This window comes from Aythya ferina (assembly GCF_964211825.1).
Source record: "Aythya ferina genome assembly, chromosome: 5".
In the NCBI taxonomy this organism is placed as follows: domain Eukaryota; kingdom Metazoa; phylum Chordata; class Aves; order Anseriformes; family Anatidae; genus Aythya; species Aythya ferina.
The window spans coordinates 30,207,634-30,233,122 of NC_140301.1; the positions used below are offsets into that span (position 1 = coordinate 30,207,634).

A 25,489-nucleotide genomic window follows, 5' to 3' on the forward strand; every position below is an offset into this window, starting at 1 on the left:
CTGAGATGTTTTCATCTGCAGCAGGGGTGGGAGTTTCATATTTTGCCTAAATACTCACGTCCTTTGTCATTAGCTGGTAGAGCTTGTTGGTGTGTTTGCTGGCCAGGATGGCCCCTTTCCTTTCGGCACCCACGAGGACTGCCTGACCTTGGCCGTGCACGTGTTTCTCTGCCTGGGCACTTTGCGGTTGCGGTGTGCGCTTGTGCTAACACTGCCGGTGTGCTGCAGCTCCGGGGTCCACAGCCTCATCAGACACTTCCTGCACTGGACCCGAGATGTGTTCACAGGGCTGAAAAACATCTGACTTGGTCTCTTTTCCTCTTTTCTTTCTTCTTTTTTTTTTTTTTTTTCCTCTTCTTTTTAGTTTATTTTTAAATTTCCTTCCCTGTGCTGGAGAGATGCAGGCAGGTGAAGCTGGGGAGCCTGCACCAGCACCCACACCCGCTGCCAGGAAATCTGCTTGTGCCAGCTCCTCGCTCTGCAGCCAGCCAGCCTCAGCTGCTTTTTATTTTATTAGAAAATGTCACACTTTGACTCAGAGCTGGATGCTATGGTGATGGGTTTTCCACACGTTCAGCTGGTCCCAGCCTGCCACCCCCATGCCAAAGGTGCAGGGTTGGTGCAGCGTGTGCTCTGGTGGCAGCCAGGGTATGTTACTGCCTCCCCACCAGCCACAGAGCCTGCTTTGTCCCTTGACACGTGTCTTGGCTCTGTCCTTAGCATTGGCTGAAGTGACGTCTGCCACACAGAGCTGATGTCAGGTCCCTGTGGCCCCAGGGCCCTGACATGGGGCAGCCCAGAGGTGCTGCATCCACAGGGAAAGCCAAGCCTGATCGCGATAACAGCATTGCTGAAAGTGATTGCCCTCAGCTTTTCCTCTAGCTCCCTGGCAGAGGTCTCTGCATGGGGCTCTTCCCAGGGGACCTCATCAGCCTCTGATGCTGTCTTGTGGTGAATCTTTAATGGCTGCTGGTGGTGCAGGTGAGCCAACGGGACAGCACACCCCATGCCTGTGGTAGGGGCCAGGCAGCATTCCCCATTCCTCCTTTCTCACCCATCTCTATCCGCCTTGGTAGTCAGAGGTAAGGTGTAAGGAGCAGCCCCTCTCCTTTGGACCTGTGGCCGCCATTTTATGTCATCCTTGTTACAAAGCCCTCATCTGACGAGTTTTAAATAGGTTTCTGGAAGTGGTGCTACAAGCCCCATGTGTGAACTTTGGTATCGAGTAAGCTCAGATTACTTCTATCCCTACAGAAATGTTGTCCTTACTGTTAAATGTTTCAGTATGCTTTAAAACAGTCTAATCAAGTCACTCAGCAGCTCTAAAAATCTGTCCTTGTAGCACCTCTAGCTTTCACTTTCAGTAACACTTTCGGGACAACAGAGCTGAAGTTGTGGCTTTCTCAAATGGCTCTAAGCAGGGAGACTGCTCGACTGCTTCTTCGGGTCTTGAAATAGCTTTGTGTTCTTCTCTTGTTTCTGGTGACCCACCAGGCAGAATCAGGCCCACCTCTGCCTGGGCCTTCAGACCCATCTTGTGGACACCAGAGAGGTGCTGTTAATGGCAGCTGTAACGAAGAAGAATCAAAAGGCTTTGCCTAGACTCCCCAGCACAAGTTTTCATCCAATTTATCTGATATATTTCTGGCTTCCTTACATCTTCTCTACCTGTTTGTGCTCGAGTGCTTTCTCTTGGGGGTTGTTGCTGAACATCTGAAGATGTGGCAGATGTTGTGGTGGGTGGGCCCCCCTGAGGAGCTCGAGTGCAGCACTTATTTCCAGTGCAGTATCATGCACCATGCACCACTGTGGCTTTCCTTTAAAAGTAGTTCCTTATCCCCCTCATTTCAGTTTTACTTCCATCTTATCATCTCCGTTTCACTGACTCACCATATTCAAATAATTTTCTCTCTTGGAAATTGCCAATGCTCACAGTTTTCTGACTGCAATAAGCTTTTCTTCATGTTATTGAGTTTCTTCTCTTCTCCATGGCATTTTTTTCTATTAGATATGCCAACAAACATGCCAATAAATTATTTAGTTCTTCCTTGTTAGTGACAATTAGATCTCCCTTGTGCCAAATGAATGAAGCGCAGCAGTGAGCAACCTTCTCAGGGATACGTTAATAAAGCCATGATACATACGCTTGTCTTCTCACGGTGAAGTTGAATATCTTCTTGCATATCAATAGTCCTGTTCTCTAGATACAAAAGTAGCAGTGCCCTAAATCTGCATGTGTCTTTCCACGGCCTTGCACAGACATACGTATGCTGCCTTATGTTTTGAAGTAGGGAAACGTATTGGAAATCTGCTTCTATCCTCTGGGTTAATAGAGGAATGTATAGGTTCCCTGGCAATGAGTTCAGCAGGATTTTCCTTCCAGCACTGTATTCACTCACACATTGCTTTTTAATGTTGTAAAAGTGACTGTGTGTTTTTTCATCTCTCTAAACAAGTAGATGGGAGCCTCCAATCAGCTGTTTGGCAGATGTTAACCAGAATCAGAGGTCCCAGCTCAAACAGCTACAGAAGGAAAATTCAATGAACAAGAAATCAATACCAATAGCTGTGAGACATGGCAATGCACAGACGCTGTTTGAAGCGTTCAAAAAACTCACAGGAGAAAAGGTGACATTCTCCAAGAGTAGAAGTAGTGATGTCTCATTCTGTAGGGGGTTTTGGTTTCTTATGTTTGCTGCTGCAAACATTGATTACTGGTTTTTACTTTTTTTACAACTTTTTCTTCTTGCTGCTTCCTCATATTTTGCTGCTGTTTTGAAAAACTGCATTTAAGCTGAAGGTTTTTTTTTTCTGTATTTTTTTTCTCCCCACTTTTTTCCCCATTAAGCCAGAGAATGAGCAAGGTCGTAGAACTTCTCTAGAAAAGTTCACTCGCAGCGTGGTAAGTTCCTTTTCTTTTCCCTCCTCTCTTTTCTCAGAACTTCATTTTTCACTGGGGGGAATGCGGATGCTTATCTTACTTCATCTTTTATTTTTGCAGATAGCATCTTTGCAGCTTCTCTTTTAGTACTGTAGCTCATCTAAATAGCAGCTCTGAAAAGCGGGGGTGGGAGCAGAATTCCATCATGATGCTCATTCTAGCTAATCATCATTGCAAAAGCAAATTGATTTTTGTCCTGAGTTAAATGGAAGGATGTCTCTTTGCTGCGTTCCCACTACAGTATTTGTTGTGGCTTTTCCTTGCGCAGTGAAGTAGAAGAGCATGGTTCTAGTAGCGCCATTGCAAAAGATCCATGTTGACCTCCGTGCATGGTTCATGCTCCCTGTGTATATGCACATACATAGCCACCCACAGCACTGCAGATGCTCCTTCAGTTGCCCACGCTGTCAGTGCTCGCGTAAATAGTGATGGGCGATACCCTTTGACTACCATGGTAGTGACACCCAAGAAGGAGTGCAGTGACAGTGAGAAATGTGATGCTGTTAAACAGCTTAGATAAGGGGACGGTGGGACCTCAGAGGCAGCAGACAGGTGTCCTCTCCTCTTGTCCTTCACCAGACTCCAACCTCCAGCCACCTGGGCAGTGAGGGATCTGATCCTGCTCTAGAAGGGTGCTACAGCATGGGGTATGTTGGGCACTGCCAGGGCTCTGTGTTAGCCCCCAGAGAAGGACCCCAGGGATGGGCAAGACACACTTCTCCTGCTTGCTTTCAGGAATTTGTCTCAGGGAACAGATGAAAAAGGGGACAATGTTTGATGCCTACTGCTGGTCCCAGCATGGTGTGTATATTCTGGGGTGTGCCTGTCCTCCCTGGGGTGTCCTGCTGTGCAGTAGTGCAGCTGGCTCATTAAGAAGGGAGGACAGAGGAAGGGGAAGGGTGCAGGATGCAACCAGCTGTGTGCATGGGGTGGCAGAGAGCTAGCACTGAAGACAGCAGCTGGGTCAGTCACTCTAGTATTGCTCAGTATCAAGTACACTTTGACTTGATACAGCACATGCTTTTGGCATACTGCTTTGATGTTTGTGTATCGCCCATCATTAGCTGTAAGGTGTTACCTGGACAGCAGAGTTGTCATGGGGTTGATTCCTGTATATGCTACTGTACAGAACGATATTTTGTAGAAAGTTCATAAACCTTGTCATGGCATTATAACAACTTTATAATGAAGGTATTGGGCTATATGTATATACGGTACATATGCTTGCATTTGTGTGTGTATTTATGTATGTTTATATATATATACACTTTATATGCACAGACAATGTACAAATATAAAGCATTTGTACGTCCAAATAGAAAAGGGGGAGCTGCACAGGTAAGTGTGAGCTATTATATAGCAGATAAGCCTGGAGGGGTTCTTTCTGATGCTGCCATACTAACTGCACAAGCAAAACAAATGTAGAGCTTTGTAGTATATCCACTGGCAGGCTTCCTGAGGAATGTATTTATATAGCTAATGCATATGCACACATTTAAAATATGTTGATACAAAATATATCACTATGCCCATCTGCATATTTACTACTTTCTAAGAGTTTGCCAGAAGAGGAGCAGACAAGATTTTTTTTTTCTAAACAAACTATGCAGAAATATTTACACTGAGTGGTAAATTCTGCTCCCAGATTCACCAAATAGAAGAGTAACTCTCACTTTACTAGGCTGGCTGAGTTTATAGCAACACTGCCAAGACCAGATTTTTCTCTTAAATTTGATTTGAAGGGCAGCATGAAAGCCACAGTTTGGGAGGTCAGAATTATAATGTACCTGTAAAGGTAATTGTTGTAGATTGGTCTGCCCTTTAGTTAATTTTTGTCATACTGGCTAGCATACTGTAAACATTTTCTTTCACTTTTCTAAATACAGATATAAAATATCATCCTGTGATGACACGGTAGCCACAAGAACTAGGAACGATCTAGAATTTTTATACTTTGCATAATGACGGTTTGTCACTACCATTAGATGAGAAAAAAGTTGCCCTGTTGGCATGTCGTGATCTCCTCAGAGGCCAGCATTACCAAAGCAGTAACTTTATCACCTACTCAGGAGACCCAAATTAAGACAAAGTTCATTCTACATGCTCTAGTTCTCCGAAATGCACTGCAGTCCCCGGCTGCGCAGGAGTGAAGCAATTCAGTTCGTGTCAGGGAGGCTGAAGTTAAGCATGTGCTTGAGGCTGGGCTGGGAGCCCTAAGCCTGTTTCACAAATAGAATAGGTCAGATTTCCTGTGGTGGCTGTCAGCAGAACACCCAAAACAGCCAACGCTTGAATTTATTTGTCTTTAGAAGCCATCGGTGGGATGTGGTGGCTGCCAGGCTGGCTGCACCGTTAACTGCCCGTGTAACCGGGCCGCCTCCAGGCTGCGCACAGTTTGGCATGGGGAGACCGTAGTAGGCCCCCAAGAAATTTCCAGATTTGACTGTGGTGTGTGACCCAGCATTTGGGGAAATGACTGAGCTGGGGTCACCAAAGGCCTGGTCCTGTATGAGAGGTCCTGCACCTGGTGATGCTCGGGGCCTGGGCAAACATGCGGCCTCCTGGGGCGGCTGCCAGGCCCAGGCCTGAGGGTCCGCACAGGATTCAGCACTGGCAGTCAAAATGTAACACAAAATTTGGGGTGGGATTTCAGAGTTCCAGGAACTTTGGTTCTGGATAAAAATGTAAACTTTCAGGTAGGTTGAATGTGAACCTCACAATTTAAATGTGGATTGTGAGAATAAAATTTGAAGACAAACACCATTTAGGAAAAGCGTCAGGAAATGATTACTTTAGTAATAGCTCCCAGATGCTTACAGTGGAGAGTGAAGTGGCCATGCTGTGTTTGTTCTTTCTGCACCACCTTGACAATTAGTAAGATTATAAGGATATTCAGAATAGGTTTTAAAATATGGAGCAAATTCTCTTCCAGCATCAATAAGTTGTTGTTTCCTGTGGCACTCTGGCACCGCAGGTCTATTGAAATCTCCCCCAAATAATCTTTACCTCACTGTTCCTTCAAATAAAGCAGTTACTGTTTTTTTCAATCTGCTATAACTTTTTACCTGTGACAAGCAACACAGGGAAACAAATCTTATGATCTTACAGTTTCCTTTTGCATCATTTTACTCAAATTTGGGGAACCCAGTTACACTAACCGTGGAGGTGGAGTAAGACCAGAGCAGCCTGGTGGAGGTGGGGTTGGATTGCTTTGGGCCCCTTGTTGATGATGCTGTGTGTGCAGGGAGCTTTCTGTATCAGCTGAGGCCTGTTTATAGGCAGAACGTGCCAGGCTCCTTAGAAAGTCCATCTTCTCCTCTGAAGTGAAAAAAAATCAGACTGACCAACACACCAAGTTTTTGCACCAAATCTTTCTGGATGCCAGGTATTATCTGGTTTGCATTGAGCAGGACAGACAGACAGATTTTGCCAGGGAGGCCCAGGGTGGCAGATGTGCAGCCTCAGGACCAAATGTCACAGGTGGCAATCTGTTGGGCACTGAAGGGCCGCTTCTGTGTGATGGAGCACAACCCTACAGGGCACACATTGCTCAGCTCTGCAGGAGCGGAGGAGTGGCAAATATCTTTTCTTCCCTCTTCAGGCTTTGAGGAGTCCTCAAAAATAGGTGGGCAGTGCAATGGTAGAGTAGATACAGCAGTCCCTGACCCCTTCAGCCCTGTGCCTGCTGCTGTGTGTGAAGTCTCAGGTGCAGAGCTGGATCGGCTCTTCTGCGTGCTTCAGGAGAGACAGGGCAGGATTGATCTCAGGCAGCTCTGCTCGCTCTGGGCGGCACGTTTGAGATCTGACAGTCTGTTGCACCAGAGCACTTACTAATCCACCTCATTTAAAAAATGATGGCACTGCACATGGTGGCAGGTTTATCTTATTACAATTTTCCTTTTGAATATAGCAAGGATTGACATTATGAAAGTAGAGTTAGTCTGTCTTCTCTTCCAAGTGAAGATAAATGGCATCATAAAAATCAGACATCATGTATCATATATGTTATAAATAATACCTGGTATTGAGGTAATAACTTAATTTTAAAGACACACATACACACAAATCCATATATCTACATCTTCCTCTTCTGTCGTATTTGATCATCTTACTAATTAAAAGGAGCCTACTACCCTATTTTTAGCTATGCAGTCTCAGCCTAGCTGTTTAAACCACTGTAGTTTCCCATCTGCTTTAGAAATGATTTAATAATCAGATAGACAGAAGCTTAGTTCTCATAAGCTGAGATGATCCTTCAGGGCCAAGAGTAGAAGGAAAATATATTTTAATGAGTACATTTAGGGAAACCACTGGCGTTCTTGTCTTGCAGAAGAAGCCACCAAGTCTCTGCCTAACTTGTGCTGGTGGTCATTTACATTTAATGAGTGGGAAAACAGGAGGGTTTATTATTATTTTCCTTTGTTACACCTTGCAGCATGTAGAGGTTTCACTCTAAAGCAGCAATGGTTACTCCAGCAATAAAATGATTAAACCAATTGATACCAGCCTCAGTGGGTACCTTCAAAAGATAAACCTGGGCCATGATATTCAGACTTGATTTCAAACTTTCCTAAAACTGTAATATTTCAAGGAAGGAGTTTCCTCCGTAAGTAAACTGGTGTTTAAGTGTCCAACGCAGTGTCAAAGCACTAACCCAGTACTGAACAGATTTCTGCATTTTATTCCCAGCTCACATTTGTTTATGAACAAAAGGCACTCACACAGCTTTTGAGAGCACCAGAGTTCTCAATCTACGTGCTTTAATGGACAAGAGAGTTAACAGATCAGGCATACAGTGTTTACCTGGAATTTTTATAACGTCTGATATAAGAGCTCCTGTGTGTCTCTTCCACTGATGGAGTATAAAAGAAGAGTGGTTCAGCCTGGCAGAGGGGAGGTGTTTGCTGGCAGAGTCCCCCATGGACCTCAGCCCGAGCAGTAGCAGGAGCTGACAGCTCCCAGGAGAAACCAGCAGCTGCTGTGGGGGACCAAAAAGGCAAATGGCAGACTTCTGGCTACAGAATGGAGTCTGTAGGGTACCCTTACCTGTTTTCTTTGTGCTGCCTCCTTCCATGAGCAATAGTAGGCCAGTGCAGCATATGCTGCGGTGTGATTTGTAGAGGCGTGTCACAGCCACTTGCATAGCTGCCTGTATTTTATCTTTCATTGTTACAGTTCATAAGTGCAACAGTTAATAGGAAAAGGAGCCCTCCTGGTACATCCTAGAGGAAATGTGTGTATGTAGTGAGACTAAGAGAGTCGGGAAATTTATTTGAAAGTCAGCACAATAGAAGACACCAGATAGAGGAAAGTGATGCGCTGTGAAATGTACCAAGGAATTGGGTATGAAGAAGCAGGGAGCTTTTCCAGGTGGTAAATTCAGCTCGCTGCAGCAAGAGAATAAGGTGAAGGAAGAGGTGGTCTGTGTTTGGGCTGCGTGAGGAGTAGACTGTAGGTTAAGATTACAAGAATAGAAGTTCTCTAATGAGCTTTCATTTAAAGAATCTTGGACATTATGGATGGAGCATTTTGTGCAGGACAGCAAGTCAATGAAGACCGAAGATTGTCTCTGTTCCCAGGCATAGGTGAATAACTGAATCGACAGAGAGGCTCAGCTTCATTAACCATATGAGACAGAACTGCAGTCGGCAGCAGGCAGCGGCTGGTCAGCAGGAGCTGCTGTAAGTCCTTGTGCCTGCAGCAGCTGGGCAGTTTTGTATTCTCCTCCAGGAGCCTTGTGGGCAGAGTCCCACACATACATCCCTGGTGACTGTGAAGCCAGTACCCAACCATGGTTTCTCATGCAGGGAAGAGTTTTCCAGGTACAAGAATATGACTGGAGATTCCTGTATTTGATCTGTATTTGGTATATTTGATATTTCTGCCTGGCGTCTGAAGCGCCCTCCTCCTTGCAGCGATGCAAACTGGCATTTTCACAGGAGCAATTCCTCTGCTTTAGTTTTCCGGTATCTTTTGGCTATTTCATGCTGAACTATTCTTGGCTTAGACCTGTAAGTGCATCATGATTCAGCGTAGTGAACCCACAGTACTCTGCAAACCTGAAGTCCCATGCTTAGTTTCAGCTCCATGTTTATCTGTGCCCTTGCATTATGCAGCTATGATAGCCTCAGTGTCTGTCCTGCCTGCATGGCTGTCCCTTCCTAGATGCTCTCAGCAGTATTTTCCAGATCCATCTTGTTACCTTTGTTTCTCCCTGATGCCAGTTTCCCCAAATCCCAATTTTTGTCTTCATCCCTTGGCTACTGCTGCTGTCTCCTGCTGTCCTGGTTTTTATGTCCTCTCCTTTTGTCTGCTGTTGGATCAGAGTCCAAGTCACACTCTGGCTGTCCCAGTCCCTATTCTTAATTCATGAGCATGGTGTCATACATGTAAAATGCCTTGATAGGATCTTACCTTTCTCAGGTGAACTGTGTGATATTTCACACTGTGATGCATTACAAAAACTAACCCATGAACATAGTGGAGAAGGCATAAGGCTGGAGGAGGAGCTGCTGCCTGATATCATCAGGACTCTCTTTTTAACTGGGTCCTCGATAATCTCATAGAACTGTGACATACTTACCAGCTTTTCCACTTTTTCATTTCTGCAGCTCTACCTAATTGCATAAAGAGATAACTGCATTTGAGGGCACGGAACGTATTTATGACCTGCAATGTAATAAAGCCAAAAGTTTAAGTTAGAGAATAAAGTCAGATAAACTGTGGATAGTAGAAGAAGGTGATACCCTGAGATGCTGATGAAATGGGTGTCAGGAACAGACAGCTAGAAGGGAAGGATGTAGGAATGGATGCCAAAGTTTCTTAGATTTGGCACCAAGAAAAGCCATCTGGAAAACGGTTATTTTTATCTTTGGATGATACTTTGCTCTAAAAGAAAATTTGCTTGCTCCAGCACTCCAGTCATTAGCTAATGCTGGCTTTTACTGGGAAAAAGGTAGCTGTGTTACACGGAGGGGGAAAGCACCAGCATGTACCTGCGGCACGAGGGGATCCAGTCTGCATTCACAACTTGTCATCTATTGTGTGCAGCAACTAGCCGGTACCTGAGCCCACGGAGGGCCATGGGCATAGGGTGTACAGAGCATGTGAGGACTTGTGCTGCATGCTGGAATGCATCACGTCTCTTCCCGGTGTCAGCACAGTGCCCTGCCTGTACGATGCATGCGCTGTACAGGGTTGTGCTGCACACTCTTGGATCGGGAAACGGTGGGTTGCATGTACTGCATGCATGTTGCATGTCTGTTCTGTGTGCAGGTCTCCTCGAAAAGATAAGTGTTCATCATTTCCCATGGATAAGTTTCTCTTCACTTCCCATTCTAAAAACACTGCTGTGGGGCGCTGCTGGCGCAGAACGGCAGCTGCCTTAGCCCCAGAGGTCGCTGCGCTGCTGCCGTGGGTGAGTGATCCCTGTGTGTACAGTCTTTGGGATCCTTCTGGACAAAAGGCACTGTGTGGAGTTCAGGATATACTTACTATGCATTTACTGCCTTTTATTCCAGCTACATGCAAAAAAAAGGATAAAACTGTACCTTCCCCATGCCAGACAGTTCTAGCTGCAGACACTAAATCACGGCCTTGGCAAGGGTTTTGGGGGGAGAAAGGGCTTAGACCCCGCTGTGATTTCAGCCAAGCTTGTTCTGATATCCCAGAGGGGTTTGATACTTCAGCGGTATCTCTATTTTCCTCTGACCATGCACGTTATGTAGACATCTGGTTCCCAGTCTGACTGAAGGGATTTACACAAGCCGAGTCCCTTGCACACAAGGAGGAAAACAGAATCGCACCCTGCCTGAGAGCTGGACCAGCAACATACGGGGAGGGTATTTTTTGGGGTGGCTTGAAAAAAGCACGTTAATACACCATTGTGCAGTGATTTAGCAGGTGAATACTAGGAACAGGTAAAAAGAATTTCTGCTTTGTAGAGAATGTTGCCATTTTGTAGGTTTTTTTTTTGAAGAGGGACATTCAGAAAAAATTAGAAACACCAACACGTGGTGTGTGAGACCAGGCGTGCTGCTGGGGGTGGCTGTGGGGTGGAAGGGCTGTAATGCAGCCAGCTCCACAGCCACCCATTACTGCGTAGCAGTAGGGTGTTTGCCCCAGCAAAGTCCCGAAGTTTGGGTACTCAGTTGTCCCCAGCACGGGGACTATTCTGGGCTGGTAATAGGGAAGGGAGGAGGCCAAAGAAGGGGTGTGCTGACATCTAGAAGGGCCCTGCAAGATAACTGGGGATGGTGCACATCGCAGGGCAGGTTCTCAAGCACCACTAAGCTGCTTCTCTCTGCTGAGACACGGCCTGGGCTATCTGCCTGATGCAGCACCATGATAAAGACCAGGGCTTTGGACCCTGTGGTCTCTTAGGGCCATCCCACCATGAGATAGGTTGAAACAGTCTGAAGGCTGCTTGAACTAATGCCAAAATGGGCTCTAACACATTCTCAGACACAAGGGCCCAAAGTGCCCCTCAGCAGAAGAGGATCTGCCTCCCAGTGCTGTGGGAAGGCCGAGAGCTCCAGCGCTCGTGAAGCTGCTCTCGGAGGGGTGAGTACTTGTGCAGGAAGCATGGGAAATTCCCAATAAAATGGGTGTGGATAATACCAGTTTTAGTCGGATTAAAAAAGCACTGATCTGCTCCTATCGTGACATAAAGTGAAAAAGCAAAAAGGGGCATCAGATGTAGAAAAGCTAACCGGGGGTGGCTCAGCAGCAGCATTTTGGGGGTAACTGGTGGGACTGTGCAGGTGGGAATGGGGCAGCATCCTGCACGCAGGGAGCAGCTGCTGTTGTGCTTGCCCTCCACAGCCACTTTGCAGCTCCTTGTTCTCAGTCTGTGTCGGCATGGCGTCGGTGGTGGTGTGCACCATGGTTTTTGTGTGCTAATTTATGTGATATGTGTTCAGAGCTTGTGTGTCTGTGCTTATTTTTTGTTGAACTAAGTTATTTTCCTTTATTGTTTATGTTTTTAACTCTCGTATTTAACTTGGTTAATTTATGTTACTTATTTTATGTTTGCCATGTATCTTTTCACGAAAAAAAGTCTAATAAAATTTTTTTTTAATTACACAAAAATAAAATTTCCTCAAGATCTGCAGTGTATTCTAACATTGAGAAAAAAAAAAAAAAAAAAAAAAAGTGCTGGCAGGGCTAGGGCCCTAGAAATCTTTCTTCAGGAGAGAAGTTAGGTGGCAAGGCATTGCCTGCCCACTACCATAGTTACTGCAGTACATTAGCTAAAAGGTACAAAATCGGAGTCTGTCCCCATGTGAAGAAAACAAGCAAACTGAATACTTTGAAGCTGAAGGAAGTAAGATTTGCTCACCTCCAGCGGAGACCCAGACCAGCCCCTGGTCTGTGAGTCCTCTGCTGGGCTGTTACAGAGGGCTGGAGATGCAGCAGATGCTTCTGGCTGGGCAACGGGCTGGGAAAGGACAGCAGCAAGGGCAAAAGTGCGTGGCAAGCAAGCAGTGGGGTCCTAGAAAGCCCCAAGTCAGTGGGTGGGGAGCGTGGAGGGGAACAGCGTGACAGCACTTTGGTCTGTGTTGATGTGGCCAAGAGGGGAGCCTGTGCTGGAGCACCAGAAGCGTCCCGCGTGCTTCCTCTCCCTGCAGCGGCAGCCACAGCTCCCTGTGGGACATGCACTGCTGGGGGCTCAGGTAAGTGCATGGTGTGCATGGCAGTGCCAACCCGTGCATGCTGGTGGTGGTGAGTGGCTGCATGATAGACACTTAAGCTGCACTCTGGGACCTTGTGTGAAACCACAGGTACGGGGCAAATCTAAACTTTCTATTTAAAATTATTTAAAAAAAAAAAAGGCATAACAGCCAGATGGAAACTGGTGGCTCATACAGGAGGTTTGAAAGTAATGCTGCTTCCTTTTTGTGTCAAATCCCAGACTTTCATTTCCTCGTATTTGGCTTCTTGCTTATATTAAATTGCTGAATTCTATTTCATTCAAATAATTGCTAATTACATTTTACATTTTAGTTTAGTAGCTGCTCATCAAAGGCTCAGCTATCGAAGGTGCTATGCAGAACCTGCAACCTGCAGGTTACCCTTCAAAACCCCTCTGGTGCATGGACCTGGTCCCCTGCCTGACACGTAGCTGAGCAGCAGAATGGGCTACATAACTTGGAGGCCACATTCTAGGGGGAAATTTCATGTTTATTAAAAATTCCTTGACATTTTTCTTAGGCTACTCCAAATTCAGGTTTTACACTGCCTCTAAAACTGAGGCTCCTGTGCTTCCAGTGGTCAGGGGTGAAAAATTCACTGAGCTGCATAGAGAGGACCAAAGGTTCTCCAAGACATGGTGAACCTGTGTGTGACCCCTGCCAGGAAGCTGTGTGACAGTGGAAACGATGAGAAAAGAAAGTGTTCCTGAATCCAACAGGACACACAGCATATGCCCTGCAACGTATGCCCTTCCGCGTGTGCTATGCTGTTTGAGTGACAACAGCCTGGATTTTTAATTGTTGTAACCCTAATTACTAGTGACAAGTATTTTGCAACTGGAGGACTGGGGATTTCCTCATAAGCTTAGACCCTCTGTAAAAAGTTTTCTCTTTACATCCACTCTAATTTTGCCTTAGGTTACTCAGTGTATGCTTATGGCAGAGTACAAGAAGTGCTGTAGTGTGCTGAGCTTAAAATCTTGTGCTTTCCAAATCCCCTGCCAGCACAGCTTATACACAATTTCTCCTGGAAATAAGGCAGGAGTTGTTGACATTTTCATTCAGTGGGGAAAGGAGAGGTAGAAACGTGGGGGCGGCAGCTGGCTTCCTGCTAAACAAAGACGTGTGGAAAGAAAAAATAATTTATTCTGGTTGAACCTTTTTAAAGAAAAGGTGAGATCTTTGGGCCAAATTTTCACATCATAATAATCTGAAACTTCCTCTCTCTGTCAATGATCTCACCAAAGGAATCCTGACTGAATGTCGGATCAGACCCAAAATGACTTGAGAATTTTTTTGGCATATATTGCACCCAGCTATGAACTGATGTGACCACATCCAGCTTCCCGGAGCAGCCTTCTGCTTGCCCAACCTAGGTGCTAGAGCTGCACAAGCCTCGGGCAGGACCAGCACAGGTGGCCAAGCTGCAGGTCCACCCTCCGGCCACAAAATGCAGGCGTGTGTCTCGCTGTTGTTGTCTGAGGGGACACTGACCAGCCTGGCCTCTCACCTGACCACTGCTGGTGCAGGTGCCCTTCTTTCCAGACATGCAAAAGCCCATCACGTGAGAGGGGTTTGGTTTTACATCAGTAATACCGTGGGCCAGCCCCTCAGCTGGTGTAAATCAGCAGCAGTTCTCCGAAGACAACCAAGTTACAGTAACTGCCCTCAGCAAGTGGATCCCATCAGCATCTTCACCTGAGACACGTTTTACTCCCTTGCTGTTCGTTTTAATAATAGGAAACAGATAGCTGTTCTCCTAATGAAGAACAGTTTTTTCCTGTTCCTCTTTATTATTTTTTTATGTATTTTTTAATGTTTTTGTTTCTTTCTTTCTTTTTTATACTGAGGATGTCTTCAAGGAGAGACTCCCAAACCAACTGCCTGCATCCCAGCAACCTCCATCCTGCAGATGCCCACAACCCCACCCATGAACATGCCTGTGGCTGGGGCCTCTGTGGCCAAAGCCGAACCTCATATTTAGCCCCTATATACTTATGGCTCCCACTCGTAGCCATAAATTTCACAACATCAACCCACGCATGCTGGATCCTCTCACCACCTGCCCTACTGGGGAGGTGGTGCTGCGCTGAGCGGGGCTCCCCCTGCCCTCCAGCAGGACGTATGCTGCAGAGCTGGGCCTTGGATCCACAGGGTGGCTGATGGTGGAGCCCACAGAGGGAAACATTTGCCACAGAAAGCCGTGAGCAGGAGCTGGCGTGTCCCCACACCACCCGCCTCAGGGAAGATAGCAGGAGAAACCTGCCTGCCATTATCTGCAGCCCTGGCCGCAGCTCCCAAGCCCCACAGAAGGCTTGGCCACCTCCTGGGGTTGCACCAGGCCGAGCTTCCCTGGGGTACATTCAAAAATAAGAATAACCAGGAATTTGATTTATGGCGAAGGAAAGCAGGCCTGCCTTAAATGGCGGCTGTGCTGTGTGGGCAGCTGGGCCCAGAGGGAGCCGGCCCTCGGCCTAGCAGTGCTGGGCAGGCAGGAGAGCGGTGGCGGTGGCACGCCTGTCCCGGGCGGGATGGCCGTGTGACAGCAGTGCTTTTCACAGCAAAAACCCGTCTGATCAGGCTGCATGTGTTTGTGCAGCCAAGCAAATTGCTTGGTAAAGGGCACACATCTGAGCAGCAACTTCAGGCTTCTGCAGGGAGCTACCGCATCCTCCCGCTGCAGCCCTGAATGAGAAATCAAAGGGGCAGGAGCAGGAGGTGTCCTTTTTTCTTGGAGTGCTAACATCTTAAATAAGGATTATTTCAGATTACTTGCTAAATTTTACATTTCAAATTTTCCTACATTTTGTACATGCTCATTTTCACTGCATAATGTTTGTCTTTACCTGGATCTTTTCTTTCAAACAGCAATTAGCAAGACCTTGGAAGGAAATCTTGGCTACACAGAGTAACACGCAGGAGGTTGGTTAAGATCTCCCAGGTATTGCACAACTCTCTGGTACTCCCCAGATGTCTATTTCAACCAGGAATTTTTATTTTCTGAGAAAAACAGCATTTTTCAAGAGGGAAGCTGTGTAGCACCTGGTGAAGTACCTGGAGCATCTTTACATTGCTGGAGCTGCCATTGCAGAGCCATCAATGTCCCCTGCACTCCTTTCCTACTGTGTGTGAATGGAGGAGACCTGCTCTACTGCAAAAATGCAGCACCCAAAACACCCTCACTTGCAGCCAGACCATCCCACAGCCCCCATCCTGTGGCGGCAGCTTCACTCACGCTCCAGGCTTCTTCTCACTGTCTGTCTGTCCCTTCCTGCAGGGAAAGTCTCTGACTAGCAAGCGCCTGACAGGCCTGATGCAGTCCTCCTGACAGCCGCCGACGGCCGCCCCGCCGGAGCCGCAGCGTTTCGGGGAGAGCAGGGTGCTGCGGGGGAGAGCACGAGGAAAAGCAGGGAGCAACTCGCCGGGGGAGAGCCTGCTCGTCACCGTTTACATCGGCACTTTCTTACCTGTACAGCCTTGCAAGGACACTGAGCTCGGCACGGGTACTTGGGGGCCTTCTTGCTTCTGGGGGAGCACGTGCCGCTGCACACAGGAGGCGACAAGATAAGCGTACGGTGTCTTGTTATGTAAGGAAACAGACCCAACTGCAGCTTGGAGGAAGAAGAGCTGAGAGAGATTGGTGTTTTTCCTTCACCTCTTCTCTCCCTGGCACAGACACGGCTGTAATAGATGCCACCGCAATCCCATTTGCTCCCTTTCTTGTGGCCATCTGGATCCAGTAAAGTATCTGCTGGAAGCTCCTTCTCCTTTCCACACAGTATCAAATGCATTTCTCCTGCAGATTCATTGACTTTAGCGTTGTTTTTTCTTTCCTATGTCTCTCCTCATCTAAAATAACAAGAAAGAAAGGCACTACTCAAGTTCGTCACTTGCTGTCCTTCCAATGGCATGTAGCATGTCCAAAGACAATGGCCAGATCCTCAGCTGTAGGCAGAAGAGCATGAGTGGCTTTCACCACCTGAGGATCTGCCCTATGGAGTCAGACTCTGATTTTGGTGCAAATCCTCTGACATCAGCGGGATTGCTCTGCATGTACATTTAGTGCAAGTGTGATCAGAGTCTGCCTGATGCTCAGAGTCATGTTTTAGATGTATAATGCACTTATGCACAAACACACAAACACACACATGCGGTATTTAAAAGTGGGTTGTTTTATATTGTATTTGGTTTTCTATTTATTTAAGGTTTTGCATACTTATTCAATGATGGATGTTCAAGTTTTACTGCGAGTACATAGAGTTGAACCACTTAGATATAACTCCAGCTCTAATTAGAGCCAAAATCTGTTCATGCGTATACAGGGAAAGGTAACTGCTGAGGGCAGGTGTAGTGGAGAGCAAAATTCAGTCCACAGCAAGGAGAGAACTGATGGAGACGGGCTTGGCAGAAGCAGCTTGAGACTGGGCAGGCGCTGGGTGCCAGCTACCCCTCCTGAGCAGCAGCACCCCTGGCTGAGCTGCCACCCTCAGGTAACTGACCCAGCTGAGGAGCACCGCTGTAAGAGCGCACTCACCACTCGAGGAAATGAGCTCCCATCTGAGGTAGAGCCCATGAATACAACTGCAAGAGGTGACCAAATAGCTTGTGTCAAAACACTGGGATTTTGGAGGTCAGGATAAGGACAGAACTAAAGTGACTTGTTTAATGCTAAAACCCACGTTATACTAGCTGCAGATATGGAAAATGGACTGCATTCATATACAGTATATTGCCTATATACAAAATTTTCAAGACTCAGTTGACTTAGTGCCACAAAACCTCCTGTATTTTACAAGCCGTTCAGATCTGAAGTGTATCTGAAAATAGACACTTGGTCTTCTTCACTCATGCCAAGCCAAGCCGGCTTTTTGTGCAGGTGGTAGAAATTGCTATATGGCTACAAGTCTGCATTCCTATCTAGGCAAAATTATCTATCTCGCTAAGTAGACAGCTGGCTACCAACAATATCCACTTCTGAGGCAAGTATTATCCTAACATTCAAGGCCTATGTATGCACAAAATCAGGCCAGCATAGTTTCTGTCAGTAAAAGGACTTTCCCTCTTTACCCATGAAATTTCTCATTTTGATACCTCAATTATTTTTCCTAGACAGCTCCTGTTAACAGTTTTACCTAAGGTCCATAGGACTCTCTACACCTGCATGACTATAAGTAGACTGAGTATGATAGTTGTTCTTTACACTCCCCTAATTCCCATAATCAGGCTGTTTTCTGAGGTCTTCAGGCCTAATTCATTGGCAAACAAGCGAGCTTCAGGACTGCAGAACCATCGTGGATGTGCCTGTACATTCAGGTGGTGTCCTGCCTCTGAAGGGGGTGTTTGGTCCCCTCCAAATGGTCACCCAGCTGTCCTGGCAGGACCCGTTTGTTCTCTGTCAGCCACCCAGCCACAGGTTCCCCTCTGGCAATGGTGGGGCTTTGTGCAACAGGCCCAGCTGTCCATCCAAGCACATTCATACATGCCCCCTTTTGTCATCCCGAAGAACAAAGGCTGGCTCCTCTCAGTGCTAAGCCCACCGTTGCCACACGTTGCTGGCGGTCTGTAAGCCAATGACTGCTCACACCCCAAGCAACTCTGGGCCAAGGCACTCCCCCAGTTCCTCTCATGGGAGGTCTGTCTTGTGAATCCCAAACCAGTTTGCAGAGCAATCCTGAGCAGGATGCACACATCAAGCATGAAACTGGTGCATAGCAAGGAGCAGTGCTGGGGAACAAAGGGTCACCTGCACACAGGCAGTGCTGAGGGCTGCCAGCCCCATTGTGCTGTGCAAGCTGCATATGGCAGTGGGATGCATGAGAGCGCGGTCCGGCCCATGCAGAGAGCAGCAGCAACAGGCTTTGACCCAGAGATGTGCCACTGCCCTGTAAGCAAAGTACCTGGCTCCTCTCTCCTCTCCCCTTCTGCAGGACAGTCATGTCAGCTGCCGCAGTGTTTTGCCCGCAGGGAACAGGCTGTGTTTGAACAGTTGAGAGCATGGAGGGAGCTTCTAGGAGACAGAGAGCATGCATATGGGCGTACATCAGGGGGCCTGGCTGCTGAACAGCTTGCCATCTAAATGCACACACGTGCAAGCTAATCTGCTCCGCAATGGCGAGCTGAGCGGACAGAGCTCAATATGCTCTGGAGACAGGAAAGCTCCCCTCCTTGTTTCCTGACCAAATTTCTCTAAAACAAACATCATGAGAGAAGACAAGGCCTCCTCCTGGGAGCACATATGAACTGCTCTTCACCTGTCTTTTACTTCACACATGACGATACTAACATATAATGACTTCCACATGAACTGCATCCTTGAATTATTGCTCTTTAATGACATTGCTTATTGCAAGTGATGCTTTTCTTGCACACTCACTAGTACCCCGCTGAGTGCTGCAAGCAGTAACCTGCTGCTTTATAAGCATCCCATGTCTTCCAACTACCTCATCACCCAGAAGATGAGTTAGGAAATCAGCTTTCCACCTCTATTTGTGTTCTAAATGGCATTGTTTCAAGGAAAGGCAGAACTGGAAAGCTTTTACAATCTTCACGCTGTGAAAGCTAGCCACCAGGCGTCCCATGCTTGCAGGGCTATGGCTGTGAAATATGTCCGTACAATGCTATTTGGATAATGGAGTATCCAAAGCATTCATAGCTACTGTGGTGGATCAGCACCGGGACAAGCACGACGAAGGTTCGACAAGTCAGTGCAGTGCCAGGCTAAGGCAAATGGATTAATATACTCTCAGTATAACTCAGTGCTAGGATCCCATAGAGTACTGTAATAAAATGGTAGCAGGGCAGCCATAAAAAGTCACAGTAAGCTGACATAATACCAGGATAAATGTAGCAATAAGGTAACACAGGCCACTGCAGTGAAGTAGCATTTTGATAATGCAGCAATAAGACAACAGGGCGCTGCAGTAAATTAGTTTGGGGAATAAGGCTGTAGTATCAGCGTGTGTGGACAAACTGTGGTACATCTGTACCAGGTACTGCAGCAATAAAGATAACACGAGGTCTTCTAGTAATAAGTTACTACAGTAACAGCAACATGATGCACTGTACAGCTCTATCAGGATGCTTCCATGCTGCAGTCAAATCCTACAAGACATGGTAGAAAGACAATGAAGGCAAAATGTGCCCCATTTTGGACCACAAATAATGGGTCTGTTTTCTGCAGAGTAACCAAAATCCTGGAACAATCTTGGCAATACTGATCCTATCAGTCCCTGCTTTTAAGGAAGCTGAGGCAAGAAAGGTCCCCCATCCAGTCTATTATTTTGGTCTGAAAATACAAAATCAACTCATCTCTTTGGCCAAATTGTCACAGGTGGTGGCAAAGTTCTTCGGTTGGTCCTTACTCAGGTGACACCCCAGCAATTTCAGTGGTCCTCTGCCTTGGGAAGGATTTGGCTCTGTCATCTTCTGGCATGGGTGGTGCTTTCAGCCTACAACTCTTTCTGTTTTGGGGTGGGGGAAGGAGAACCCAGGTACAGGACATCCAACTGTACTGGCCTGTTTCCTGAAATGCACAAATAAATTGAGCATCCTGGAAAAGTCAAAGCAATGAGGCCCAAATCTGTTCTGTCTGTCATACACACACACGTACATGAATAATCCTGCTGGAATCAGTGTGAGTCCCGTATGCACCCGTGGGATCTGTTCTCAGTGTGTCTCCAGCTGGGTGACTGAGGCAGGTTTTATTTCTTATCGCCTTTCCTGCTTTTCCTTTTTTTTTTTTTTTTTTAAAAAAAAAAAAAAAAAAAAAAAAAAGCATCATCTCTATGTGAAATGTCATTAGAAAAAATCAGTCTAATCAGTCTGCCATAAGACAACATGTAGCACAGTGGGCAAAGAGCAGGTGTGTCCATGTGCTGTCTTTGTACCCTTCAGAAAAGGGTAAAGCGTGCTGGAAAGAAAAAAAAAAAAAAAAAGCAGAAGCCACTGCTATGCTCAATAATAATCAGGCATAAGGTTTGAGCCAAAGCATCTATGTCAAACTGTGAAGCCTGACTGGAGTGTGTGTGCTAGATAACAAGCTGGTCTCCTGGGGAGGGGATGTAAATAGGGCACCACTGCAAATTATGAATAGTGGGAGCAGCTCACAGCTGGCTCTGGCTCCTTCAGCCGGTCCCAACAGATATGGGTTTTGTGGCACGTCTTTCCAACCCCTAACACAACAGCTTTGCTGTCCCTTGATATGGCTTCCTCTGTCTAGAGCTGACGGAGCTCAGTTCAGATTTTGAGCAGTGCTCTGATACGCCTTGGCTTGGCTTTTTCCTCCAACTCCTTGGCTTGCTCTTATTGTGGTTTAATGATTAAGTAGGATTATTAAAGTAGAGCTCACAGTGGGGTAAGATAGGCTGGGTTATCATGATTTCATAGCTTAAGCTGTGAGCAATTTTGCAGCTTCTCAGCACTGTTTATAACCTGAGATGGAGAACAAGTGAGGCAGCTGCACAGCAGAACAGTGAGCTGTCGAACAATACACTATCTTCATGCCCATATGTACTTTGAACTTACTGGTGAGGAGAAATGCTTTGTAGTGAGAAAAGTAATCTCACGGCAGGAGAGAGTCAGACCTGATCAACTTTTTCATGTGATACAGATTTTGCTTTGCCAGCCCCTAACATCTGCAAAGCTCACCACTAAGAGCCAGCAACCTTCTAATCCTGCTGCTGAGCATTTGAAAACAAGCTTTTGAAAAGGCTGCCTTAGACAGCAATGCTATTACTCACAGCCTTTTAACGTGAATTTATGGCTATTGCCGCAAGTGTCAGTGTGGCTGCCCACACTGCATTTGCAGTAGGAAGCTGTGGATTCACCCTGCACAGAGGGAGGAAGTCGGTGGGCAGAATTTAGGGAGCAGCTTGCAGGCTCAGGGCTCAAATGTGTTGCAGGCAAAGGAGTTTAATGCTGTTGGAGAAGGTCGGATGTGCCCAAGCCATCCACATGAGGCTGACAGCGATGTCATTGGATTTACCAGTGCATCCTGACTGGAGGCCTACAAAGGTACCCTGGTACTCCTTGTGTGGCAGAAAACAACTCCCCATGGGCAACTGCATTGACCCCTGACTATTGCTGCCTATCAGAGACATGACACTGAGCTTCCATCTCTTGTCTTTGGGGACTTAAACCCTAAGTTTAAGTCGTCCCTAAGTTTAAAGCCGTCCTTTCCCTAACCTGTGGGAGGCAGAGACCTGGCCTGCTCCTTCCATGGCTGCACTAGGAAATCCTTGGCTGGGCTGGGACGTCAGGAGTGATCGGTCCCTTTTGGATCCTTGTCAAGACGTCTCACGTCCATCTGCATGCAGGTTGTTCCTGCGTGCCGCATAGCTTCACAGCCCCGTGCTGCTGGGGCCTGATTCTTGTCATACTCAGTGTCAGCCTGATGCCACGTGGGTTAAGGCACACCACATAAAAACATTCAAACGATGCTTTACACGGCACAGCACTTCCCCTAAAAGCATTTGGGATTCTGAAATGCCCGACTGTGAGGTCATTTGGGGTCAAACACAGAGAAACGAGGCACTGTGGGACATTTCTCTACAAGAAAAGCACTCTGAAGGGCTCCTGACCCATGTGCTGTGTGCGACTGAAGGCCTGGACACTGGGTTCAGGCCATGGGGACTTGCCCAGCACAGCAGGCTCGCTGGTGCCAGGACCCGGGGGGTGTCCCATGGGGTGGTGGGGACGGGGCCTGCTGCATGAGGAGCACGAGGGTGCAGGAAGGGGTGCTCCCAGGGGGCAGACGGGCTCTGTGGGTCCCTGCTACGGGCGAAATAGCCCAGGCTGGGGAGGTGGGAAAACGCATCCCCTTGCATGACCTCCCAGCACAGTGGGGACGTGTCACTGCCACTGAGTATTTTTGGCCTTGCGCAGGCATGGCAGCCGCTCAGGATTTAGACTTTGGACACTTCTGGGCAGGGCGGGCAGCCAGCTGGCCGGTGCTGGGCCGCAGCTGCGCCCACAGCGGGGAGCGAGCAGGAGCCTGTGGTGCTGCCACCGGGCTGCTCAGGGCACCGTCAGGCTGTTTAACCCTTCCTCAGGCACCCCTCAGCACCTGTGGTGATTGCTTCAGCTCCTGTGGCTCCCAGCTGCCTTTTTGCCTCATCACTCCTGTTTTCTCTGGCCCTCTCTTAGGCTCGTCTGTGCGGCTCCTGAAGGGGCTGCCAGATTGAGCTTTCCCCGCTGGAGCCGGCTGAGCTCTGTACCTGCTCTGCAATTAAAGAAACAGGCGGAGGGTGATGCATACGTGGGCTTGGACTCACCCCTTCTTTGTCCCAGTTTCAGAGCCACAGGGCAGCCTGGCCTGTCAGCAGGACGGGCTTGTCCTGAGCAAGGGCAGTGGGAACATCTCGGCAAAGGCTGCTGGCTGTGTCCAGGACTGCCCTTCTGCCACCTCCGGGACATTTCTGCAGCTGCACATTTGTCTGTGCAGCCAGCAGCAGTCGATGGCTGAGACCAGATGTTAGATCCTCCATGCTGGGGCACAGACATATTTTGGGCATGTGCTGGCTAATTCAAGCTAACTAGAGCTTTCTGCAGCCTAGAGAAAGCTTGCTTTGCCCATGCCAAAAAGGCCCCTCAGACAGCCCTGCTCATACATACGTACACAGGCACAGATAACACAGGGAGGAAAAACAAAACAAACAAACAAACAAACAAAAAACCCTCTTTGTTCAGCATGACGGATCATCTGCTGTGGGCCACCTGCAAATTGCAGGTCCTTTCCTGGTGCCAAATTCCTGAGCTTCTGCAGGGCTCTTCCCTGAGTTACCCGGCCCCAAATTACCTGTCCTTCCATGTCGACCCACCACTGGACACCAAGCCATTCTGCTGTGATGCTGAAGTTCCCCACTGCACCTTGCCTCTCACCCTGCAACACAGTGCTCACAGCCAACACGACACAGGGCTTAGCAGCTCTCTGCAGTCCTTTACTTGAGAGAGCAGCCCAGGGGGAGCTTCGTGGGGAGCAGCCCAGCAAACCACAGGCTTCTGACCATGGACGTGACCAGACAAGTAGCACCAGAGCTACCTGCACCAGATTGAACATGACATTGGTTACGTGGGCTTTCTCTCTTACCCTCGGTGTTATGAACACAGCAGTAATTTTGCATTGCTGTAGCAGTGATGTGGGAGTGACCTTTTGATTCATCTGCCAGCAATGTGAGGTCTCTTTGGGTCACAGAAATGATGTGCCCTGGCTGCAGGTTAAGGGAGCCGGACCAGCATCCTCCTGCTGGCTCCCTGCTGCCCAGCTTACCCTTCCCTCCCCGACTTTCTCTTCTAACCAAGCCATCGGTTCCCAGAAAACAGCCGTGTTACTATATTAAGTTGATCCTGCCCTTGCTGTTTCTTTGTTTCTGGGGAGTCTTAAGCAAATCAAGTGGCAGAGCATATGCAGAGCACCACAGGCTCCGTGTCAGATGACAGGACGGTCCAAAAGGGAAGAGAGGGCAAGAGAGAAAGCTCTGTGTTTGCATTCATCTCTGACATGATGGATTTCCCCTTCCTGGAAGAAGCCTTGGCATAAATAAAACCAGTAAAGGCTTTTGTGTAAGAACTCCCTTCACTACCAATAGTCATGGAGTCATAGATAATAAAAGACCTGGCAGCTAATCTTGCATTGCTCTGTGTAATCAGCAGGATTTTCTCTACTGAATATTCACCGAGGTTGCTTTATGTACCATGCCTCTGAAATCTCCAGGGATGGGACCTCAAAAGATGCCCTCAAGAACACATTTTTCCATACTTGAAACATTCTTACTGCAAGGATAAAACCCAAACCTCTGATCTAAAACATAAAAAGCCATCTCTGAGTGAGTTTAAAAACAGTGAGAGCCATCTGTAGGCCACAAATAGCAAAGGTGTTCAGCACTGTGGATTTTTTCCTTGAGTAGTTCCCGTAATGTATTTTTTGCACTGTCTTGAGCCTATTGTTCCTTGCACCACCGTCCACTCTCACCCTGCATCACGACACAGAGCAGATGTTTGTGCACTGTCAGTGTAGGTACTTGTGGGCTATTGTCTTTTCCCCAGCTCAGGCTATAAATCTGAGTAAAGCTCTTTTCATATGCCAGTTTCTCAAAGATTGCTATCAACTTTGCTGCCCTTCTCTTTGTTGAAAAGATCAGTCAAGAAAAACATAACAAAGTGGGACAGAAGGGCTGTGCTAGTCCATACGGCACAGTTACCCCATCATTTCTGCAAGCGAGGTAGCACCCTAGCATTGTGCATCCATGTGTCACACATGTTGTGGTGTAACACATTTTGCTACATCTATGGATTGCCATCTTTGACCACCTTGCCTACCTCCATCCTACACTGCCATCTGTTCTGTGGCTTACCTCCCCCAGTCCACACTCCTCAGTACCTATGGAGGGCTGCCAGGAAAATGGTTCCTCCTTTTCTTGCCAAATTTGGAATTTCAGTTGCAAATTTACCCTAGCAAGAGTGCCAAGGGAAGGCAGAGTCAATGCCAAACCCATTCCAGCTTTCCTGTTGGGCACGTTTTCAATGCTGTTGCAGTAGATGAAAAGGGGAGCAGAGTCCTGTCTGAAAGGGGCCGTGTCCAGCACTGCGAGACGAATCAGCAGTTGTGCCCGGACCAGGAAGAACAGATTTTCAAAGGCTTCCAAGCTGTAATATCTGTAGTCTCAAAAAAATAATTCTGTGTGACATGCATGACACCTTCAATACACTGTACACTTGTCCTCATGGAAACTAATGTACCTGGCTGCACTGAGTGAAGGTCTTTTTGAAATAGTCCCAAACAAATGTGCTAAAGCTACGTAAATTGCTCCTGGAATTGTTTTTCCACAGGACTGGCTTGCATAATGCACTCAGGGCTTCT

At 47.4% G+C, this 25,489-nt stretch overlaps 1 protein-coding gene across 13 annotated transcripts in view; it reads left to right on the forward strand.

The window, feature by feature from the left end:
• RGS6 (regulator of G protein signaling 6) overlaps window positions 1-16,816 on the forward strand; it is a 252,914-nt gene extending 236,098 nt beyond the window's left edge. For 10 of the 13 annotated variants that reach the window (XR_014693507.1, XR_014693508.1, XR_014693509.1 and 7 more), the window contains 3 exons: window positions 2,849-2,902; window positions 4,223-14,990; window positions 15,911-16,816. Coding sequence is in view for 3 of the 13 variants with exons in the window: in XM_084520806.1 (XP_084376932.1) it covers window positions 2,849-2,902; window positions 15,911-15,961 (105 nt within the window). In the remaining 10 variants the exon portion in view is untranslated. The remainder of the gene's footprint in view (window positions 1-2,848; window positions 2,903-4,222; window positions 14,991-15,910) is intronic. The other 3 variants (XM_084520807.1, XM_084520805.1, XM_084520806.1) reach the window with 2 other exon arrangements.
• Window positions 16,817-25,489: the final 8,673 nt, after the last annotated feature.